Genomic DNA, 24,441 nt, shown 5'->3' on the forward strand with positions numbered 1-24,441 from the left:
TTAGGGATACAAATATATAGTCAATGATGGTGCCATGTGGGATACCGGTGAAGGTTGATAATCTAATTCCACCATCTGGTTCATAGAGGTCATAATTAGCAAGAAAATCCTCCAATTCCTCTCCCTCAATAGAATGTTCAAAGTGGGGTTCCTCAGGCCCATCGTCCCCATCAGGGCTACTTCTCCTGCAATTTAGATTGCACGGATGAATGTTAAAATCGCCTAATAAAATATAATCTGTATCAAGCATTTTGTTCTGACTGACCGTGTTTAAAATCCTATCCAGATCCGTAATATTACGGCCTCTGTGCTCACTATTCCCTGAGTTATAGAAATTAATAAAGATAGTCCTACTACTGTTTTTGGTCACTCTTTCGACCAACAAGATATTGGGTGAATCAGTATCAATCTCCCTACAGCTACCCTTTAAATCTAGTGAAAACAAAAATAAAAGGCCTCCCTTGGCCCTCCCCATACGACTATGGACAGCGGCTTTGGTAAAACTGGTGAACCCATCCCACCACAGGTTATCAGAAGTATCCCACGTTTCTTGGAGGGCAATTATATGATGGGCTAGGACGAAGCTTGACCACGATTTGTCTTCGCGTTTGCCATTTAGCCCCGCAATATTCCAACTCAATAGCCTACAAGAGTCCCTAGAAGTCTCAGGTACTAGGCATGGAGCTGGTGCCACGTCCAATTGTTGAGCTGAGACATCTATACCCTGGTTTGTTACCTCTATATGTCAGTCACAGTCGTTTAGGCCTGACAGAACCCCATATCTGTTTCCCATACCCAAGCCCCAGTCGAAGGGAGTGGGCACCTGACCCCATCCGTTTACTGCTGGGTTCCACATAGGCTGGGGGGTATTAGGTTGCATTGGAAAGTGTTTGTTCCCTTGCCTGTGCATAAACCCAATGCCCTGGCCTCTGTTATCGTAGCCTGTGGTATGTAGGCCCCACCTGTTTATGTTGGGCCAAAGTGGCCCTGGTGTTCTGGCCAATGGCCCATGTGAAAAGTTGTGTTGCCCTAACCCACGGCTGCTTGGGGGGTGGAAGTGGTTGTTATTAAATCTAGCCCTAGTTTCCCCACCCCAGTGAGCAATTCTATTGTTTCTTCTAGGCCTGGAAATATTGGAAAAAGTCGCCATCTGGGTCTCGGTATAGAAGAATTTCAGGGTAAGGGGAATTATGGATCCAGTTCTGCGTTGCGGTGGGAGGATATTAGCAAGAATGTTAGGGAGTACTTCTGCGCTAGCAAAATTTAATATAACGCAGTCCCCATTAAATTTCTTCATCTTGTTTCCAATCCATGGTACTCTCCTTGCCGTAACAATTTCACCGGCTAGCTGATCGGCCCCCTGGTCTCTCATGCGCATGTTATTGGTAAGCCAATATAAGGCTTTGTCCTTAAGGCCTTGGGCGGATTCCCTTTGCTCCTGAGATAAAACAGGCACATTCGCCAGAACCAGGACTAATGGTGAGGCTTCCAAAATGAATTGTGGTGAATCATCCCCTAAGTGCAAAGGGGCAGGTCCCACAGGTTGCGACATGGGAGCCTCACTAGTTGCATCATTGGTGGGCACAGATGGTAACGATTGGCCATCCAAGATGGGCTGTTGTTGTATATCCGTAGTGCCTGGGACAACACCCTGCTCTTCCTCTATGGCAACTACAGGTTTACAAACTTCATTGGCCAAGTTCTCCAAGTCGTTCGCCAGCTTACTTTGCATCCCTCCCATCTTTTTTATTTCGGAAGTTAATTTATCGATCTTCCCAATGAGAGGCTTGATGATGGTTTTGATTTTGATGTCAATCATATCTGCAATCCTATTAAATAGGTCATCATCAATAATTTGTCTAAGCTCAACCACGTCATCACGCGCCACATTTATCCCTTTATGTCTAGGGGGTGAATTAACCTTCTTCTTTCCTGACTGTTTTCCTCCCCTTTTGGCTTGATTTTTCCTACAATTTCTTACAGGACGTGTAACAGGGGAAGAAGATGAGGGGATCTCCGCATCAGTGTTTTGCTGCTGCTCTAAGTCATACACGACATTTGTTGACTGATCAACTAGCAAATCAGAGATTCCGCCTTCTACTTCCAGGTTGATTAGGTTAGCATCAGGTATGGGGGTAGAAGGATCGGGCAATGGGATATCAGAGATTTGTGAACTTGGGTCAGGGCTCAATGGGAGCAAAATTGGTGATTGACTCAGGCCCAAAGATTCCCTTCTGTCATTATTAATTTTTTTAACCACTTGTACAAGAAAAGAGTCAAGGGTTTTAAGTGGTGCTGGGGTGACTGAGGAGGTTTTTTTAGACATTATTATCGGGTCAAAGGTCACGGAATACACAGGTAAATGCTGGGAAAGATAAAAAAAAAAAAAAAAAAAAGCTACAAGTCTAGCAGAACAATACAAAATTTAAATAGTGTCATACGGCATATACAGTTATGTACTCAGAACCTGCATCTATTACAAACAGTAAAAACCTATGGTTCCTATGTGTGGAAATCTTAGAGGTGGATTAAGATCAGTCCCAAGCGCGCTTAATATGCCACTTATAAAACAAGATCGATCAGCAACAAAAACATCTAGTACAAACCGTGTATTCTAAGTTTTGGTCCTATTATGTAACGTTTACCCCCCCTGCCAAACCTTATACCTGGGCGATTCAGCGAGTACTCATAAAAACCCCACTGACCCCCGTCTGGCAACAAGGAGAAGGATGAGGGGACGCTATAAATAACGGACCAGGCAACAGTGTACAGGAGCACAGAATGTCAAAGTCTTACGATTGTATCTTAACATATATAACAGTACCTTGGCAATGCCGTGGCGTAGAGTATAGGATGTAAAATGTTAGGGAGTGGGCCCAGCCCGGCCTCTTCCGGCCCCGGACGGCCGCAGACGGTCCCGCCCTTGTCCCGGGCTTAGCCCGGCGCACGCCCGCGCGCGTCCCGCGTGCGCGGTTTCGTGCTTGCCTATGTACTAATGGGGGGAAGGGGCGGGAAGAGTCGCAGGTGCGCCTGGTGTCAGCGGCGCTCCGCCTGCTGGGACTCGCAGTCCCGCGCCCGCTGGAAACACACTTCAAAATAACGATGATTCCCCAAGAGCAGCAGGAGACCTCTGTGGTCGGTGTCAGGGCTTCTCCTCCTCAGAAGCGGCAAAGGTAGTTGACAGGGAAAAGTGCACTCCACACGCACACGGCTTCAAGCAGCTCCCGCAAAGCGGAGGCTGCGAGCCGTTTTCAGGTGTCCACGGGGGAGGGGCGGGAAGAGTCGCAGGTGCGCCTGGTGTCAGCGGCGCTCCGCCTGCTGGGACTCGCAGTCCCGCGCCCGCTGGAAACACACTTCAAAATAACGATGATTCCCCAAGAGCAGCAGGAGACCTCTGTGGTCGGTGTCAGGGCTTCTCCTCCTCAGAAGCGGCAAAGGTAGTTGACAGGGAAAAGTGCACTCCACACGCACACGGCTTCAAGCAGCTCCCGCAAAGCGGAGGCTGCGAGCCGTTTTCAGGTGTCCACGGGGGAGGGGCGGGAAGAGTCGCAGGTGCGCCTGGTGTCAGCGGCGCTCCGCCTGCTGGGACTCGCAGTCCCGCGCCCGCTGGAAACACACTTCAAAATAACGATGATTCCCCAAGAGCAGCAGAAGACCTCTGTGGTCGGTGTCAGGGCTTCTCCTCCTCAGAAGCGGCAAAGGTAGTTGACAGGGAAAAGTGCACTCCACACGCACACGGCTTCAAGCAGCTCCCGCAAAGCGGAGGCTGTGAGCCGTTTTCAGGTGTCCACGGGGGAGGGGCGGGAAGAGTCGCAGGTGCGCCTGGTGTCAGCGGCGCTCCGCCTGCTGGGACTCGCAGTCCCGCGCCCGCTGGAAACACACTTCAAAATAACGATGATTCCCCAAGAGCAGCAGGAGACCTCTGTGGTCGGTGTCAGGGCTTCTCCTCCTCAGAAGCGGCAAAGGTAGTTGACAGGGAAAAGTGCACTCCACACGCACACGGCTTCAAGCAGCTCCCGCAAAGCGGAGGCTGCGAGCCGTTTTCAGGTGTCCACGGGGGAGGGGCGGGAAGAGTCGCAGGTGCGCCTGGTGTCAGCGGCGCTCCGCCTGCTGGGACTCGCAGTCCCGCGCCCGCTGGAAACACACTTCAAAATAACGATGATTCCCCAAGAGCAGCAGGAGACCTCTGTGGTCGGTGTCAGGGCTTCTCCTCCTCAGAAGCGGCAAAGGTAGTTGACAGGGAAAAGTGCACTCCACACGCACACGGCTTCAAGCAGCTCCCCTATGTCCTTTAATGTAAACAAGACCTGTCCCAGGCACAGCGCATGGGGTGTGCAGGCGAGACATAAAAATGCTAAAATAATGCAATAAGGCTATCACAAAATGTGCTACATTATGTCCAGGGGCGGCTCCTGCGCTATGGTGGAGGTGTGCCGCCCCACAGCTTTCTCGCAGTGCAAGAAGCCAAAACATAAAATGGTAATAACTTTTAGTTATTAAGATTTTATGATTGAATTGTGGGTGGGAGTGTGGTCGGGGCTGCTCTGCTCTCTGAGCAGGACAGGGAAGGATTGGTTTGCCTACTCCTGAGTGCGCAAAGAGTGTTTGGTCGGCCCTCTAGGGCCACCCAAACCAATCATGTGCACTTTGCCCTTCTCCATGCAGGCTGCATGCCCACCCCTCTAGCCTCTGGCTTGCACCGTGTCACGGCGCTCCAGACCAATCAAAATGCTGCATGCAGCATTGTGATCTGCTTAGGGAAGGAGGCCTGGCTGCCTGCTTCCTGTTCCTGTTCCTGTCTGAGTCAGGAGAGCAGATTTTTTTTTTAATTATGACCCCCCCTCCACCCCCGCTAGCGAACCTCAACACCCCCCCACCCATGGGACATGCCGGTCGCTACTGATTATGCAGCATAATATTCCTTTCTTGATGCATAATTTAGTCAACCCTGAAACATAATTTGATACTCTCCTGATGCATAATTCCTGTGGCCCTGAGAATAATGCATCTGATCTGTGGTAGCTACTCCCTGTTTGATACATTCGTGCTACATAGCTGCTATGTTTGTGCTGTGTTCTTGTCGAATCCTTGTTGCATTTTTAAACATCCCTGCCTTGTTCGTGCTGTGCTCTTTCGAAATACCTGCTGTCATGCTATGCTTACATGACGTCTTCTTGCCTTATCCCCCCTCTGCCCACAACCACAACCCAGCAATTTTGCAAAATTATATGCATTTATTACTATGTGTGGGCGGTAAGCTCCGCTCCTCCTGCTGATTACGCGGAGTTTCTCAAAAAACTCCACCAACTGCCGCATGAAGTAGTTTTTTCCCACACGCAATTCATCAACGTTAAGTTGGCGAGTGTTTACGAGAAAATTAAACGCTAAACCACCCGCTTGATTTCTCAACACGGGCAGTCGCGGCAAGCTGCTACCGCTTATGTTGAGAAAGCTAATGTGCACGTTGAGAAAGCTGGTGCTTGAGTTGAAAATCTACTTGAGCAGCAGAAAAAGCGGCACTTTCTGGTATGCTACAAAAAAATCAGTGCGATGTACTAGGATTCCGTTGATTGCACATCTCCGCGAAATTTTGAGGTAACTCAGCGGAATTCCACAGAGTGAAACTACTTGAGTTCCACCCAGGCCTATTTATTACTACACAGAACAGAGAGAAACATAAATGGACCTTTGAGAAATTTGCAAAACATCAAAATGTTTCTCTGTGTAAAGTTTGCTCAGTTTTTTATTTTATTTATTAAAGCGTTCTGTTTTATATTAATCTTCTATATTATGAGAAACGACTGTGGTGTAAAGTAGGTAGAGTGCACCTGTTTCTCCTTGGCAAAAAAGGTTTACAGGCACTGCTTATAGATCAGATGTGCTACTTCCAGTGCACTCCTCACTTTCCCCTAACCCCACCTTCTTTTGTGTTACAGTGAACAGCAATTCTTTGGATCAAAGGGATGTGATCATAATCGCTGTCACTGTATCCATTGGTGGACTTCTTCTTATCATTCTTATCATTCTCCTTATCATTTTTTGCTGCCGGAGAAGAAAGAAAGAAGGTAAATCATTATTTTTTGTAAGTAAACAAAGAAGATGTTAGATGATTGAATAGCGACTTCTTGGTAATTTTATTTGTTTAATTTATTTTCAATTTTTGTAAAGTGCTCAAAGCAAAAATTGCAATTTTTTTGGTAAGTCGGAAAGACATAAGAATAATACCCCAGAGGAGTAACTTATCTGAGGAAGAAAAAACAGAGAGAAACATTTAGTTCCTCTTTATAAAGGGCCAACGCCTCAGTAACAGAAGTTACTGGGCCCCTTGGAATTATGATCTCTAGCGGAAACACCACAGAAGTATCTGGGTGGAAAACCAGTCACAGACATGCAGAGACAAGGTAAATTCGATTTCCAAATGTTATTCCCCCCAAAATCATAATATTTACCACTTTCTGAAATTACTGGGACCTCCGTTTATAATAAATCTAAATGTGGAAAATAACACGTTACACACAAATGGAAGAATAATAATGTCTCATTCAATTGAAAAGCATTGAAGGTGGGAGCTGAGAATTCATGGGCCAGGCTAAGATGTCTGACTGGAGGTAGCGGCAGTGGCGGCTCCTCCACTAAGGCAGAGGAGCGTCAACCCCTTGCTCAAAAGGAAAAATAAAATGATAATAACGCAACATTCATATAATTTTATTTTTCCTATTGCAGTCAGTGGCGGGCGGGCTGGCCAGAGCAGGGGGAGGAGTGATTTATACTCCCTAAGTGCTCATTACAGCTCATACACAGACGAAAGCTCAGCTGCACGCTCAGCACAGTCCCCAGGAACACAGGGCCTGATTAGGATGCGGGTGAGACCAACATCCAGCAGGGTGGTCCGACTGCCGCGCTATAAAGCGGTACAAAAGGGGGTGGTGATGGACGGAGCATCCGAATCAATCAAACACTCACAACCAGTCAAGAGATCTGAAACGGTGAATGGTGATGGATTAAACCCAGATCTTTTGACTGGTTGCGAGTGTTTGATTGATTCAGATGCTCCGTCCATCACCACCCCCTTTTGTACCGCTTTTGGTCACCATAAGTGTGGCAGAGTATGCTCAGACGTGAGTCCCTTGCTCACTTTGCCACTGGATTCAAGCATGCCGGGCTGAAGACGGCTGGAATGCCAGAAACCTGTCCTCGGAAGCTTGTTTCCGGTCCAGGGAAGACATGGCTTGGCAGTTCGGGCTGGACTGTTCCCATGAGGCACAGGGTCAGACTGATTTGCATATAGCCATGTCTGCACTGGGGTGGCGGAGTGGGCTAAAGAACGGTGATGGATTAAACCCAGATCTTTTGACTGGGTGTGAGTGTTTGATTGAATCAGATGCTCCGTCCATCGCCACCCCCTTTTGTAGCGCTATAAAGCGGCCAGGCAGACCGCATCTGTCAGGGGGACCAATCTACACCATCGGTCTGATTGTATTCCTTACAATAGGGGTGGTGCCTGCTGAGGGACTGCCTTAGGGATTACAATGGCCCATTCTGACTGCCTTTTCATGGAGGTCCAATAGCTATAAAAAGGCAGCCTAGCACAAAGTCCCACATGTAGTGTCACATGTAGTGCCCCCCCACAAATACATGCACCCTGTGCCAGGCACCACATGGAACACTAGAAAAATGCATTTTATGATCGCCTCCACACTAGTCGTATTGTAAAAGGGAGCGCATTTCTCATAGTCGGACCTTTCCTGCTCTGAAACCATGGCGGTGCGACGCTCGTCCGACCGCCATCGTAATTAGGCCCTCAGTCTTTAGTAAGTTCTTGACACTGCTCTTGGCGCAGACTTGGCAACAAATGATCCTTCAGGCTTCTTGTTCACTTTATGAAGGCATTTTCCAAGCTGATTGGTTGAGGAATGGAGCTCCGGAGGGAGTTGCCTTGGGCAAGCAGAGATCTCCCGCAAACACTTTTAACTTAGGTGGTGTGATATTGCAAAATATATATCCCTTTAATTGTTAGATCACAAGCACTGGGAATAGAATGTTTCTTTATGCAGGATTTATTATTTTATTTATTTATAAAGTGTATATCAAAATCCCCAAGTGGACATCCTGGTGCTAGAACCAAACAAGGAAACTCTGGGAAAAGATACCCCCAAAGAGGAAACAGCCAGGTTTTCAGGTGCTTACACAAAACGATCCCCCATAAGGTGCATTTCCAATGGAAGGATTCTGAACTTAGTTTACTGTTTAGTTGAGATATGGAGGAATAAAGAACATACCTGCACCATATCCATGGTTTGGTGTGGTACCTGGATGCTACAGTAGGGTAATCAATCAGGCAGTTTTCAGTGAAGGATCACCAGTGCTTGGGGGGATGGTACCGAGGTAACCAGGCACACAACCATTCTCAGATTTATGTACAATGTACAGCATTTTACAAAAGGATCTTATTTTGATCTAAGGCAGGAGTGATGTGATCTTTGCTCCCAAGGTCTCAGATGACCCTTGATGTTTGATGTTCAATTCTTTGCTGTTTGTCATTAAAAGTCTTATGGAAGCCAGCAAAGATGATGTTGCAGTAAACCAGCACGCAAGATACAAGCAACATAGGACCTCATTTACAAGCCCATTGCACCGCAGGTGCGTCACTTGATTTTTAGACACACCAGCGACGCAGTGTGCTTGCCCATATTTACAAGGCCACGTTAAGTCACCCTGCATGACTTTTAATGGCCTTGTAAATATGTGCCCCTTTCACGCATTAATCTGCGTGAAAGGGGCATCCCTTCGGTGTTGCTGTGTGTGCTACCAGACCACATCCATGGAACCTGATACTCGTCGAGATTTACAAAGTGTCATAAACCTGGGGGGACCTATGTCCCCCCAGGGGAGGCATAGGAGTGGCGCAACGTGGGAAACGAGAAGAAATACCTTTATTTCTCCTCGTTTTTTGCTCTTTCTATTTGTGCTGCATCCTGCAGCACACATTGAAGGAGCAAATCACCTCTAAAGCTTGCTTTTGTGCAGGATGATGTCCCTTCCTGCACATAAACAATCATCCCTGCAGTGCCCACAGCCTTCCCCCATGGCCCAAGGGTGTCTGCGTTGGCGCACAGCTGCTGTTTGTGCACTGGTGCAGAGGAGGACTGTAATGCACCAGCACATTCCTGCCCTTTTATTTTGACACACGGCAGCGCAGAAGGAAGCCTTGCTGCGCTGCCGTGCATCAAAGTATAATAAATGAGGCCCATAGGACTGCTGTGCAAGAGATCAATACTGTGAGGACTAAAACAGTTTATTGGGGGATTACAAGAAAGAAGGATGCACGGAAGTCCACGTACACGATGAGATGCACGTGAGGGGCTGAAGTCCAGTTTACAGGTGTCGATGGCACCCAGGGTGCTGCCCTTCTGGGCTGGCCTTGGAGGAGAACTCATAGCATCAGGGCAGGAGGAAGGCAAAGGTCAAAGGTCAAATGAACCCCCGAGGAAAAAAAAAAAACTCTTTTCTGACTATTCTAAGAAAGGCAGATCTAGTGCATTTGAACTTTGGTAGTCCTTCAAGTAAATAGCGAGCTGATGATGAATCCCCAGACCCTGGAATTTCACAAGGATCCCTGAATCATCTGTTTTCCTGTGTCACTAAACACTGTGGGCATCCAGAAAGTGAGCTAGAGATGTGAAAGGGGCGGGGCGAAAGAGCAGGACCTTGGGGGTCGCACATGTGATGGGATGAAACTGAGAAAGAAAGGGACTGAGTTTTGCTTCTCCAGAATGCTATCCTCTCAAAAATGCCACATTTATGGGTTCTTGTTCATTTTTTCGAAACCACGAGTTTTTTGTTTATGATGTCGAGATTTTCACTCAAGAGGCCCAGCTCCAGGCACACTCTAATTATCAAAATGTGAAGGCCCAAACAGAAGATCTAAAAGCAATTAGCGTTTATTAATAGTGCTCAATATTTGGAAATTAATTTTGAACGAACTTAGTCATGTATGATTCATGTTTCCCTTTTTCGTTTGGCAGTGCATAAAACCACAATTCCATTCACAGATCTGGAGGGCTGCAGTGAGGAGTTGCTAGTAGGCCTTTCGCTGAAATATTTCTTTTGCAAGACACGCTTACTGCTCTCCAGACAGCCATAATTAGAATACTGAAAATGTCACATTCATTAGAGATTATTCGTGTAGAAAAGGTCAATACAAAAATGGGGTTATTAGTTTAGGGGCGTGGGAGTCCTATTCAAATAATAAACACAATCCTTGTCAGGGTGAACCACAAAAGTCACTATATAAACCTGTGTTTAACCCTCTGGTAGCCGGCACAAAGCAGTCAGGGCTGATTTAGAGGCAGCGTGTAAAGCATGTATTCACCAATCAAACTATAAGTAAGTGAAAACACAACACATGAACAAACCCAAACCAATTTAGAAACATGGATTCAATTCTTATCAATAAAATGACAGCAATACAACAAAAGTCCAATAAATCGAAACAGGTTTCTAAATTTTTAAGTTTCCAGTTAGAAATAGCACCAAAAAGAAGAGAGTTGCAATCGTGGTTATATGCTCACACTGGATTAGGTCAAGGCCAACCCCAATGGAGTGTAGGCCAGATACAGGGACCAAGTTCTTCCCGGTTGTGGGTTTATCTTCGACTCAGTGCAGTTCCACGTAAGGAGCCACAGTTTGATTTTGGCTTTGGCAGGGACTGCAAAGAGTTGGTCTCAAGTTGAAGGTATATCAGCAAGAAGATCATGGTTGGTGCGAAGCGCAGGTCACAGATCAGTGCTTCGTGTTGGCAGGAGATGCGGGTGGTTGTTGCTGATGTGAAGAGCAGGAGCTTTGTGTTGATGGGGGACAGAGGCAGTCATTGCTGGCACAAAGAGCCCAGAACCACTGGATTGTCACTTGGAGACAGGCTCTTGCAGTTGTGAGGTAGGAGGAGTACACTCTAACAACAGCTAAGAGTCCAGGAACCTTGTTGGGCACCTTTTGGGGGTCAGGACTCACTCCAGCAGAGGCTACCAGTGGAGTCCAGGCAGGCCCAGTTGGTGCTGGTCAGCTGGGACGAAGCAGGTATGGACTCTGAAACTTGTGTGCCTCTGTAGCTAAAACAAAAGTCAGCCAACTGACCCTTGTAGTCAAATTTTGGATTTTGGTTTCAGGCTAAGCAGGTCCAGTCTTCCTTCTTCAGACAGCAGGCAGGGCATTTATTTTTCTAATTTTTTTCTGGTCCAGTGAGAGGTCCTGAGGCTGCCACTTTTATACCCAGTGTCAGCCCGTGTTTGTGGAGGTCAATCTCTGGCCTGATCCGAAACTTCTTCTAGGCCTATTCTTCTTTTTTGGGTTTGGCTCCAGCCAGTGTAGAAGGACAAGACCTTGCCTGATGTCAGAATCCTTTGTGGGTGCTGTAGGCAGATTCCCTCAAAGAGCAATCAGAGCATGGCACAACTCCTCCACAGCCATCCTACAGAAAGAGCCACTTCATCTACACCGAGCCACCTTTTGTCCCCTGTCTGGAAGAAATATACATTACACCGGAGGAGGGTGATTAACAGGCATGTGACCCTGACACTGGCAGAGAGGCACATTTGCTTTAGGTAGAGAAATGTCAACTTTCTTAAAGCATTTTCAGAATAGTGAATTGAAATCTGACTTTACCATCTAAGAGGATTTAAAAATATGATTTGGCTGAGCAGAAGGTGGAATTCTCCATCAGCTCTAACTGAATTTATCACTTATTAAGTGCAGTAAAGTAACCCTGGGCCATATTATCAAGAAAAGGCGATATATTATTGCCGCTTTTATCAGCAGGAAACTGCCGCTAAAGGGGCGATAATGGGCTTGATAATATGCCCTTGTGAATTCCCATAGAAGCCCAGGTACTGGTGTTAACCTGGGCTTCTATGGGAATTCACAAGGGCATATTTTCAAGCCCATTATCACCACTTTAGCTGCAGTTTCCTGACGATAAAAGCGGCGATAATGAATCTCCCTTTCTTGATAATATGGCCCCCAATTTTAGTCTATGGGACTACTTTGGGAGTTTTTCCCTGTCGAGGCATGTCAAACTTAAGTACTTGCCCTAATTTTTAATTACTAGGCCCCATCCTCAATGAGCTTTTAGGCCCTAACTTAAGGGTGACTTACTTATAAGTATTAAAAAGGAAGATTTACCCCTGGCAAAAGGTTTGTGCTGCCTGGTCAAAATGACAGTTTATCACTGTACGATAGGCTGCAGTGGCAGACCTGGGACCGGTTTTATAGTGCTACTTTAGAGGGTGGCACAATGAGTGCTGCAGCTGACTGGTAGCATTTAATTTACAATTTCTAGGTACCTGCAGTACCATATACTAGAGATTTATAAGTACATTAAACATACCAATCAAGTGTATTCCTGTACAGATTTACCATGTTTAAAGAGGATAGCCTAAGCACTTTACCAGCGGTTAGGAGGGGTAAAGTGGGCAGAGTCCTAAAAACCAATAAAAACAGGCTCAGTGAAGGAAGGCAAAAATATTGGGCGACTCTACGGAAAGGTCCTGTTTCAACTACCAAGGATTATACAGCGGTCACAGGTGCTATCTGTGGAGAGTAATTCACAAATGATTCTCTCTTTTGCAATATTCAAAACTGCAGGCTAAGGGTTCATGCTAATGGAGAGTGAGAGAGGGGCGGGGACTTAGTAAGAGATGCTAAATAGGCCACATGACAGATTTCACACCAGATCCCTGTTCACTGGGACAAGTGTATTATTTCAAAGCATTAAGGAAAGAGGAGACTTTAAATATGCACATGTTCTGAATTTGGAGTTTAGTCTCATAGATTTGCTGACATTACATTGGCTTTCAGAATCTCATTTTGAAGCTATTTAGCTCCAGCACGCTCAGCTACTCTGATATTGATTTTCTAAATTGTAGAGTTATTCATGTCCTGCCTGGAAACACTCAGCAGGAATGCTCAATGCAATTTTTGCTTATTTTTTCAGTACCTTCGTTTAAAGGAGGACAACTATTCTCTTTAACCAATCCTGCATCAACAACAATAGGCATTCTAAAATCAGCGGCGGCTACTCCGTAATGGCGAAGGAGCGTTGCCCCACTGCCTGCCTCAGAGCCAGTAAATTAAAAATAAAACGATGTTCTAGCATTGTTTTATTTTTCATTTGCCGGCTCTGATCTAACGCTTTTTGGGGGGGGGGGGGGGGGGGGGGGTGCAGGGCCGAGGCTTGGGAGGGGGAGGAGGAGTGCTATGTGCACTCCCTAAGTGTGCATATGTGTTTGGCGGGCCCTCTCAGGCCGGCCAAACAGACATGCTCACTTAGGTTTCCCCAGGTCGACTGCATTGAACCTGGGCTGGAGAAACTCCACAGACTCCCTGGTCTGAGCAGAGCATCTCTCCTGCCTGCTCAGACCAATCACTGTGCTGCTCTCACAGCATAGCACGGGGATTGGATGGTAGTCTGTCCCTGGGGCTGCTGTGACCAGGAAGAGGACTGGATGCGAGACGTGGACGGCGGCTTGCAGTTTCAGGTAAGTTCTTACCCTAGGTGCAAAAACGGACTCTAGAAATAGACCACACAAATATCAACCTGCACCTTTTTCACTGTCAAGCACTTGCACATAATATTCTAAGACTGAGGCTAGAATATTAAATGAAGCCAATCCTAATAGGAATAGCAGCAGGTGAGTTGGTTGCATTTAGACAGTAACTACAGATCCTCAGTTTTGTTGTGGCATTTATGGAAGGTATATTTTGTGTTTCATATTTTTGCAAGCCATGTTGTTTGAGTCTGTGTTTCACCTATCAACATTTAAAGAACATTAGTGTGAGTGTTGGACACATATAACCAGTTGTATTACATTATATGTGTGGGACTGCAGCACTGTATTGTGCAGTGTGGTGAGCAGGCTGTTTGTTTCGTGTGCACGAAATGGACTAATCAAGAGAAGGGCAAAAGGGATCTGTGCAAAACAGCACAAGTATACTGAATCATGAATATGAATGAAACAGTTTTATGTGAACCTCAGTGCAAACAGCAACACAAACAAACATAGTGGATTGTATGAGTGAGTAGGTATCTGCTATTAACCCCTGCTTGTGCATTCACGCCTACATTTGTGACCTTTGCCCCTTGATTAGATGGGCGTGCAATGGTAAAGAATAGTTCACTTTGCACATCTAACACTGGTAGATCAGGCCAGTGTTGTCTTTAGAAGTGAATTTTAGTGTGACCCACTATATATACATGTATATCTATCTATCTACCTATCTATCTATCTATCTATCTATCTATCTATCTATCTATCTATCTATCTATCTATCTATCTATCTATCTATCTATCTATCTATCTATCTATCTATCTATCTATCTATCTATCTATCTATCTATCTATCTATCTATCTATCTATCTATCTATCTATCTATCTATCTATCTATCTATCTATCTATCTATCTATCTATCTACCTATCTATCTATCTATCAATCAATCAAGGGCTTGTAAAGCGCAGCTACTCACCCATGAATCAGTGTCTCAAGGTGCTGGGGGAGGGGAGGCTGCTGGTCGGACTGGGTGTAGGACGATTCAAAGAGTCAGGCCTTGAGATCCTTCCTGAATTGGGTCAGCGACGCTGATTGCCTGAGGTGCAGGAGCAGGGAGTCCAGGTCTCGGCGGTCAGGTAGAAGAACGATCTTCCTACGGTTCTGGTCTTGTGGATCCAGGGGATGGAGGCAAGGGTGAGTTGGGAGGATTTGAGTTCTCTTGAGGTAATAGAAATTTTCAGGTAGCTAATGTGTCCCCCACTCGCACCCTATCCATACACCCATGTTCCTTGTATGTCATGTAACTTCCTTCCCGTGCATGCTAGAAAGATGCATATGCATTTGCGTCCGACGTTAACATGTCAGTTATATAATTCTCCAAGAAAATTACGTTAATTGGGCTTCTAGGCCTATGGTGCCAACGTCTTTACATGGTACTCTTCTGAATCCTGCACATGTTTTCTCCATGTTTCCTGGCTCAGTCGAGCTAGGCCCTTAATTGAGGCTCCAAGTCTCTTCTGTCTCTGAAAGCTGTAGTTTAGGTATGCATCCCTGACCTCTGCCTTACTTCCTGCCCAGCGAAGCAGTGCCCGGCTCAGCCTGGCCTTCCTGCCAAAGACAGTATTTTGCCTACGGTTATCAGCTCAGCCTCCTCGAAAACACATTCCAGCCTAGTGAAATAGGTAAACTTATTCCCGGCTGCAGAGCAAAGGGCCCGGCCTTCCTGTCCTCCTTGCAAGTGATTTACTGAACCTGTTACCATGGTAGGCCCATGGCCCCGCGCATTGCACCAAGACACGTATGCACGCACTAGCATCCAGTATTGAACGGCCTCTGTCCGAGAGACCTTTTACTCCAGATACTACATCCTCCAAACATGAGATACCAGATATGCCATAGGTACAGGTCGTTCTGACATCCCAGACACCAGTCTCCTCTTCTAGTGCTAAAGTCAAAGCCCCCGGTTCTCCCCAGTTACACGTCATACTCAGTTGCGCGCGCATCTAGGCCAAAAGTTTCTGCTGATCCTGCAAACTTTCTCTAAGCATCCACCCACTTGTGACATTTCTTGTGACGTTTCTCTGACATGTCAAGTGCACGCCCATGTGTACGCCTTCTTACACGCCTCCTGTTACGCACATGTGTTCTTATCTTTTACTTTTCACTTGTTACGCCTACTGTATTCATTTTCAATTATACTGCTTTACTATATATAATGTGTGATGTTAATAAAGCATTGAATATCCCTTCCTGACCCTTAGTGGTGATGGAACATGATGTCCTGTTCCTCGAGGATCATAATTAAAGCCCGTATGACTCAGATACCACGGACTCTGCCTCTCATTTGATTGAGCTATCCTTATTGATATTTAATGTATGGAAAAATAGTCCGGTAAATTTATTTACCACATATTCTGGCGCCCGAACAGGGACCCCCCCCTTCCCCACTCGCCGGCGATGTAACGCAGGCCTTGACCCCTTCTACAGCCGTGAGGGATCCAGTGCACACCTGCGGGTTTTCCTGCTATCTCCCTCAGGCCCACGGAGGAGACGGAGACTGCGGTCCGGCATCCAGACGAGAAGGTGAGGAATGCGGAGGATCCCGACCAGAGCCCCAAGTCGAGAGAGCAAGGTCCGAGGTATCCGGAGGCCCACCTGTTCCGAAGCGCATGCGTAGGAGAAATCGTAGCCCGACGCAGTCCAGTCCAGTCCAGTTTCCGAGGCCTTCAGTTTCTGCTTCCCGGTGAGTACCGTTGTTGGGAACGCATCTAGACGGGTTCATTAATTTGTGCCCGGTCAAGACGGGTCTGGGTACATAGACCTGGTCCAGACGTGTTCACTTAGGTGAATGCGGTATGACGTGTCTCTTTATGGGACCGGTATTGTCTGTACTGTTTTAGCAGTGCATCTAGTAATCCAGTATTCTAGTATTGTTTCTCGAGATTTCCAGAATATATGTTTTCTTTGTTCCAGGTAATATCAGTCTAAAATGTTTCAATGTGTTTAATGTCGTGGTATGAATGATTGTTTGCTATTCATTACTGTGTTTATTGTGCTCACGTTTAAAGTCAGTCCAAATATGCCACTGTTCTCGAAATTACGTCAGATAGGAACTAGGAAAGGGATACTCGAAGAAGCAGTTCCCGTCCCGCCTAGGGACACTCCAGGACATTTTATGTACCACAAGCACGGCTTAGATGCCATACTGTACCTAGATTTGTGGGTGGATTATACTAGGGATCTGGAAGAGAAGTATAGATGGCCTGTCTCAGGGACATGGGATGCTGAATGCATCATGAGAGTAGAAGAAGCACTATGGAAAAAGAAAGCCAGACAATCCCAGAAAGATGCCATAGAATTGTGGCGTAAAGAAGCGCATAGAAGAACAGAGAAAGCAATCAGGAAAGCAGAGAAAAGTAGAGAAGAATCTGAAAAAGCTAAAGAAAGAGAGTTACTAGAAGAAGGAGAACGAGTCAGAATAGAACAACATGACCGACAAAGAAATGCCCTTATTACAGGCATGTATCCTGTTCTTGCCGAGGGCCTGCCTAAAGCGACCCCGGAAGTCATAAACAGACCGCAGCAGACATTTTCCTTTCTTCCTATTTAGATGATGTAGCTCCAGCATACACCAATGTACGCGTACCACCTGTTAATAATGTACAGCAGCCTATTCAGCCTGCTCAGCCTGTTCAGGACACGTTACCTCCACTCCCTCAAGACTCGACTCCCCCACCCGTCGTCATTTCCCATCCTGCAGAAAGCATTCGCGAGGCCATGGCACACCACAAGGTTGAGACACAAAGAATGATCTTACAGTTTTTGATAAATTGTTTGATAAGGGAACGAGATCGGCCAGGTACAAGCAAAGAAGAGATGGACATACTGATAAATTGGAGTAACAATATAGCTGATGGTAAACATGATAAAAAAAATTGCGTAGAAGCCATGTGCAGGAAGATCCGTAAAGAAATTATAATAATACACGAAAAAGAAACTGCAGCTAGGGAAGACGAGAAAGAGGAGAATGAAACCTCAGAGGAGGAAGATGTAGATAATGCTGTAGAAGACCCAGATAGAATAGCGTACGTAGGAAGAGCGAGACTTCCTAAACAGTATTCTTTTGACAGACCTTTTGACAGACCCATTCGTCTGGAAAAACAAAAACATTTCCTTTCTCCCATACCAGAACAATGTTCTCTTGAACATGTATTCCAAGCCACTGATAGAATACTGAAAGAAAGAATAGGTTACAGTGAACTTAGTACCATGCGTGATCAGGAACTAGCACGGTCAGCAGTACAATGGGCTGGAAATACTAGTATATATAAAGATGATTCAGTAGCGCAAACATTTTTGAGTCTTACCCCAGACGAACAGCGACTAGCTGGTATGTACATGATCCAGCATCTCATTACACTATATGAAAGCCAACATTCTGATCCAGGTCCCCTATATAATATACTGGAAGAATTACTCCTAAAAAGATGGAGAGGCCTAGGTACCGATTTAATTAATACCATCCTAGAACAACGCCACAAATACAGAACTTTCCTGACTCCACATTTCGCTCCTGTTCCACCCCCAGTAAGACAACCTTTTTACATAGACAGACAGAATCCTTTACGAGAAGTTCATCCCGTCCAGACCCCAGGGGTTGAGCTTCAACAAGTATTTGTATACACACCCCTGACCAAAATGGAATTATTGGAAATGAAGAAATTAGTGCCCTGTCATGATAAAGATCCAGCAGGGTTCCACCGTGAATTAAAAGATATGTTACTCATGGGAGATTATACGTATTCCAACATTCTTAAAATGTTAAAGGTATTGTTGCCTGCCGGCATCTACGAAAAACTTAAGGAGAAAGAATGGGAGGTGGGAGATAAAAAGATTATTTGGACTGAATTAGAAGACGAAGAAAATAGACGAGTCCCAGGTACAGGTCTTGGGGACAAAGCCAAAGCATTACCAGGATTATTAGTACAAGTCTTGCCTAGGTTATTGACAGTTAAAAAGGAAGACTGGGATGCAATCTCAGCCTGCAAACAGAAACAAGACGAAGACACTAGTGATTTTTATTCTAGATTCGAGAAATGTTTTATTATTAATAGCGGCCTGAAAACAAGTAGTGAATCTTATCCACATCTTTTTGTGACCAAACTAGTCGAGAATTCCTTACCACAAGTTAAAAGTAGAGTACTGAAAGTCGAAAGTACTTGGCAAGCAAATACTCCTTCCCAAATGTTACAAATGTTACAGTACCACCAGAACCGAATCAGAGAGGAACACGAACATAAACAGAGACGTATGAAAGATACGAAAATGAAAGTACTAGTTGCCCAGTCCGTCCCAGCAGATAGCCAGAAGAGAGGTACGACACAGACTAGTCACCCTGCAGTTCCTGTTAAAGGGAATTGCAATTACTGTAAACAGCCAGGTCACTATATAAACGAATGTACCGTTCTGAAATACAATATTGCTACAGGCAGGACGAAAGAAAGACCGCGTCCACCTAGACCAGAACATGTTCCACAGAATATTCCACAGAACACGCAACCTCCCCAGAATGCACAACAACAGACAGTAGCAATACCTCAGCCCCAACCCATTGCTGCCACGCAACATGTCACACAGCAAATGTACCAGTATGCACAGTCAGAGTACCCCGAGTATCAGCAGTATTCATGAAACAGCCTAGAGAGGGAGGTTGGCTTGCCCCTTATCGAGGTTCCTGTAGATCAAGAGGGTCCCTATGTACATAGTCAGGTATTAGGGAAAGACAGAAAATTTTTGATTGACACAGGGGCGAGCAGAACTACCATCAGTCACGACGAGGTTCCAGGGGCACCCCTCTCAGGCTCACAGAATGTTTCCCTTGGATTTTCAGGAAAGCCTATTGTTAACGAAGTGTCAAAGCCAGTTTCCTTAGGAGTTGGTCCATTGTCTCGTACTACAGACTTGTTACTTACGAAATCATGTCCTGAAAACTTACTTGGTATTAAAACATTGAAAGCACTAGGAGCAGTGATATGTTGTTCTCCGGAAGGAGTGAGATTGTTTTTACGTGACTTTAAAGGTCATTATGTGTTGAGAGATTTTGATCCAAGATTGCAAAATGTACCACAGCATTTATGGGCGCAAGGTCCAACTGATGTAGGTTGTATGCACATTACACCCTATCGTGTTACGCTCAAACAAGGTGTTGTACTACCCCGGATCCGACAATACAAGTTGCCACCTGAGGCTGTAATAGCCTTACTGAAAATTATTGACAAGCTCATTGCACAAGGAGTAGTTGTAGAAACTGACTCCAATGTATGTAATTCTCCAATCATTCCGATTCTTAAACGAACTGACCCAAATGCACCACCAGTCTACCGATTGGTGATCGACCTTCGAGAACTGAATAAATGCATAATACCACAGTACCCAGTAGTCCCAGATATTTCTTCCCTATTGACTGCTATTGATTCCGAAGCAGCGTTCTTTACTGTAATCGATCTCAAGAACGCCTTCTTTAGTGTTCCCATTCATCCTGAAAGCCAGTACCTTTTAGGATTCTGTTTAAATGGCCGAAGCTTCAAATTTGCACGTGCACCTCAAGGGTTCACAGAAAGTACTAGTATTTACAGTCAAGCTCTGAAACGACAACTAGACAGTATTCACATGCCTACTGACACTGCACTGCTGCAATACGTTGATGACTTGTTAATTACAGCACGGACCGAACGTGACTGCGAACGCGCATCACTGACAGTCTTGTATTTTCTGGCCGAAAAGGGGCATAAAGTGTCCCCTTTGAAGCTACAATTCTGTGCCCAGCAAGTGGTATACCTTGGACACTTGCTGTCCAAGAGGGGTAGACAGTTGACACCAGATCGTATTCAGTTAATTGCACATCTGCCACAACCCAAGACACAAAAGGAAGTACGGGCTTTTGTTGGCCTCACTTCTTACTGTAGACAATGGATTCCTCAGTATGCATACCTAGCCAAGCCACTCATACAGTTGACAACACAGGAGGCAGCGACTTCGACTGTCCTCCCTTGGACTCAGGAACATACACAAGCTTTTAATGACTTGAAGAAAGCTTTATGTCAAGCATCAGTTTTAGCTACACCATGTTACAGCAAACCTTTTACACTTTTTGTCACAGAACGCGATGGCACAGCATTATCTGTTCTCACACAAGATCAAGCAGGACACCACAAGCCTTGTGCTTATTTTTCTAGTACATTGGATCCAGTAGCCCAGGCCTTGCCTGCGTGCTTAAAATCAGTTGCAGAAACAGCTCTAGCTATCAGACAAAGCGATTCAATAGTGTTAGGACATCCCTTGACAGTACAGGTTCCACACTCCGTGGAAGTTCTCCTAAACCGAACCCAGACTCAGCACTTGACCATAGCACGACTGACAGGTTATGAACTGACACTGTTTCAACCACACATAGAAATCAGACGTTGCAACATACTCAACCCTGCCACATTATTACCCTCCATTACAGCAGATCCAGCACCACATGACTGTGTGGAAGTCATTAATACCGTGACAAAGCCAAGACAAGACTTGACAGACATTGCATTGTCCGATCCAGAACTGACACTTTACGTGGATCGTTCATGTATGAGAACAAGCACAGGAGGGTTAGTAGCCGCATATGCAGTGACCACTGAAACTGAAGTCATAGAAACACATCGTATTGACACATTATCTGCCCAAGCAGCAGAGCTCATCGCTCTGACCCAAGCCTGTATACTAGCCAAGAACAAGAAGGTAAACATATACACAGATTCACAGTACGCATTCGGAGTCGTTCACGACTTCGGTGTTCCCTGGGAAGAAAGAGGTTTTTTAACTTCTCACGGTGCCAAGATACAACATGGTCCCCTCATTCAAGCCCTGCTAGAAGCAATACATTTGCCCACAGCCATAGCCATCATGAAGTGCAAAGCACATACTAAAGTCACCGATACTATTTCCCAGGGTAACGACCTGGCAGATCGAACAGCTAAACTTACAGCTCAGACTCAGACAGACATACCAACTGACCCGACAAAGACTGAAGTGACTCCACTGACACATTGTATGACAGTTAAGGATCCCACGCTAGATGTACTCGACATACAGACACATGCAACTCCAGATGAAATCAAGAAATGGACTGAACAAGGAGGGGTCCAGACAGATCAGGGATGGATGACGAAGGGAAGAGCCATATGGTTCCTCCCCGACTCTATGGTTCAAGTTATCATTAACACAGCACATAGTCCAGCACACTTAGGAGAGAAAGCCATGTTAGACAGTTTACAGAATCTTTGGTTCAACAAGCATTTACGTGCAGCAGCGAAACAGAAAGTGCGTACCTGCATGATCTGTTGTCAGTTCAATCCAGGCAAAGGTATCCCCGTGGAACAAGGTGGATTTCATCCTCCTGACCATCCTTTTGAAGTCCTCCAGATGGATTATATCCAGATGGACAGATGCCGAGGATTCAAGTATGTCCTCGTAGTCGTATGTGCCCTTTCCCGATGGACAGAAGCATATCCAGTCCCAGATTACACTGCTGTAACCACTGCCAAGCAGTTGGTCCGCGAATTCTTCCCGCGATACGGTTTGCCCCGTGTCGTGTACTCTGATAATGGTCAGCCATTCTCGTCCGAGCTCATGAAACAGGTATCACTCCTGTTAGGTTACCAGTGGAAATTTCATTGCGTACGACACCCTGAAGCCGCTGGTCTCGTTGAGAGACATAATCAAACCCTGAAAACACGGTTAGCGAAGATCTGTGCAGAAAAAGGTGTAGACTGGATAGTAGCCTTGCCAGTTGCCCTCTTTTACATGCGAATGGTAGCCCATTCTAGAACTGGATTGTCCCCGTATGAAATAATTTTTGGATGTCCCCCAAACATGTGGGGTACGCCTATGCCTCGAAGAATAACTGATGTTGACAGTACTATGCTGACAGATTACCTAGCTTCCTTGATGTCTGCACTACTATCTTGTCGTTCACAGGTCGCGGCTGCCTTCCCGGACAACACCCAAGTAAAACCGCATGAAATCGTTCCAGGGGATCACGTCTATGTCCGAAATTTTGACCGATCGAGCCCTCTGGAGCCGAGGTGGAAGCAGCCAAAGTTGGTGTTGTTGACGATGAGGACCACAGTGAAACTAGAAGGCTGGAAGGGATGGTTGCACTCCAGCCACGTGAAGCGATTTCATGGATTGTGTCCAGAAACTATAATCAAGGACTGCCCCCTTTCAGACACTGACTCTAAACTCCCCCTGCTAGAGAAAACTCCACAGCAGGAGTACCGAGCCAAGTTGAGGTCTAGTAAGTCAGACAGTGTTTAATTGTTTAAGTCCCCCTCGGGTGAAGCAGTTAGACAGGTTTCTGACATGTATAAGATAGACCCAAGTAGTCAGAGAGATAGGCGAAACGAAAAGAGAGAAAAATATTGCAAAAATCTGCATAGCCGATGCGTTATTGCATTAATTTTTATGTTTCTTCTGAGTCTGACGATCATATGCGTAAGTTTAATGCTACATGTTTTATTTCCTCTTGATTCTCATGTACATACTTCCTCTAATGACACTGTAGAGCACACTTTCAGCGACCTGCCCCCACACGAGTTGTCCTATCGATTAGCAATGCGCAACAATACTTTTATCCGTATGTTACACCACTCCCACCAGACTAGCAATGCCACCAATTGCTGGGTATGTGGCCGACTCCCTCCCTATCAGAAATACAAGGGAGTTCTGCCCCTCTTTCCTTATCCGTTTACACATAATGGTTCGTGTGGTGCATGGTTTACTTTAATGTCCTCCCTAGACAGTACGTCCACGGTTTCCCAAGGCAATTGGATTTGGGGGAACTTGAATACAGTTATGAATAAAATATGTTTCCCAGACAAGGAAGGTCTTCCCCGAAGGACAGGGACCGATCTAGAAAATGAAGTGTATGGATTAGGTAATTTTACACTTAACCTCATGATTCTGAATGTGCAGTCTGAGACTAATTCGGACTTGCCGTCTATTACAGTTTTACCAGTGAAAGGTGAATTATGCGTCAGAAAGAATGGTTCAGTACATCTAGGACACAGTGATTGTAATACTGTGGTCGAATTCAGTGATAAAGGAAAGTCTACTTTCAAAGCCTCCCGCCATTCATATTTTATATGTGGTCAGACAGCCTATGTACGTCTGGCATTAGATTGGGATGGGACGTGTTATATCGCGTTCCTATTGCCACCTGTTTTCCTAGCCCCACCTGATTATCATTGAAATCCACATCTTGTGCATGTAAGACATAGAAGGGAGATCAAGACCCCGATTGTCGATCAGACTGAAACAACGTTGGAGCAATATACAGATTTCAATAAAGGATTCTTTTTCTTCATAGGCCCCATTCAAAATAGTAAATTAATACGTAGGTTAACACGAACTTTGGAAGCAGTAGTGAATGAGACTACTTCTGCTTTAGGTAACCTGACCGAGGAGCAGTCTGCTATGAGACTTGTTGTTCTTCAAAATCGCCTTGTCCTTGACGTCATCCTGGCCGATAGGGGCGGGGCTTGTAGAGTCATCGGATCCAGTTGTTGCGTGTTTATTCCTAATAACGCGCCATCTGTGTATAAGGCCATAACACGGCTTCATGAGATAGCTCATCAGATACATCAGAACCCAGGCACCTGGACTTGGTCCGGTTGGCTCTGGAGTGTGATATCCGCCTGGGGATGGAAAGTATTGTCATTCCTAGGAATTATACTGCTCATAGTATTCAGTTGTTGTCTCTGTCTGCAATGTGGGCCAGCGATTTGCGGCTTGTGCGCCACAGCTTGTATTCCCCGTCCAAGTACACGTTCCCATTCCCGAATGAAGAAAGATGAACAAA

At 45.7% G+C, this 24,441-nt stretch overlaps 1 protein-coding gene across 3 annotated transcripts in view; it reads left to right on the top strand.

Moving 5' to 3' along the window:
- The window catches only part of IGSF5 (immunoglobulin superfamily member 5), a 533,998-nt gene that overhangs the window by 267,595 nt on the left and 241,962 nt on the right, over nucleotides 1-24,441 (top strand). For all 3 annotated transcript variants that reach the window (XR_015299372.1, XM_086935430.1, XM_086935431.1), the window contains exon 5: nucleotides 5,937-6,065. Coding sequence is in view for 2 of the 3 variants with exons in the window: in XM_086935430.1 (XP_086791556.1) it covers nucleotides 5,937-6,065 (129 nt within the window). In the remaining variant the exon portion in view is untranslated. The remainder of the gene's footprint in view (nucleotides 1-5,936; nucleotides 6,066-24,441) is intronic.

The sequence above is a fragment of the Lissotriton vulgaris genome, chromosome 8 (assembly GCF_964263255.1).
Source record: "Lissotriton vulgaris chromosome 8, aLisVul1.2, whole genome shotgun sequence".
Taxonomy (NCBI): Eukaryota; Metazoa; Chordata; class Amphibia; order Caudata; family Salamandridae; genus Lissotriton; species Lissotriton vulgaris.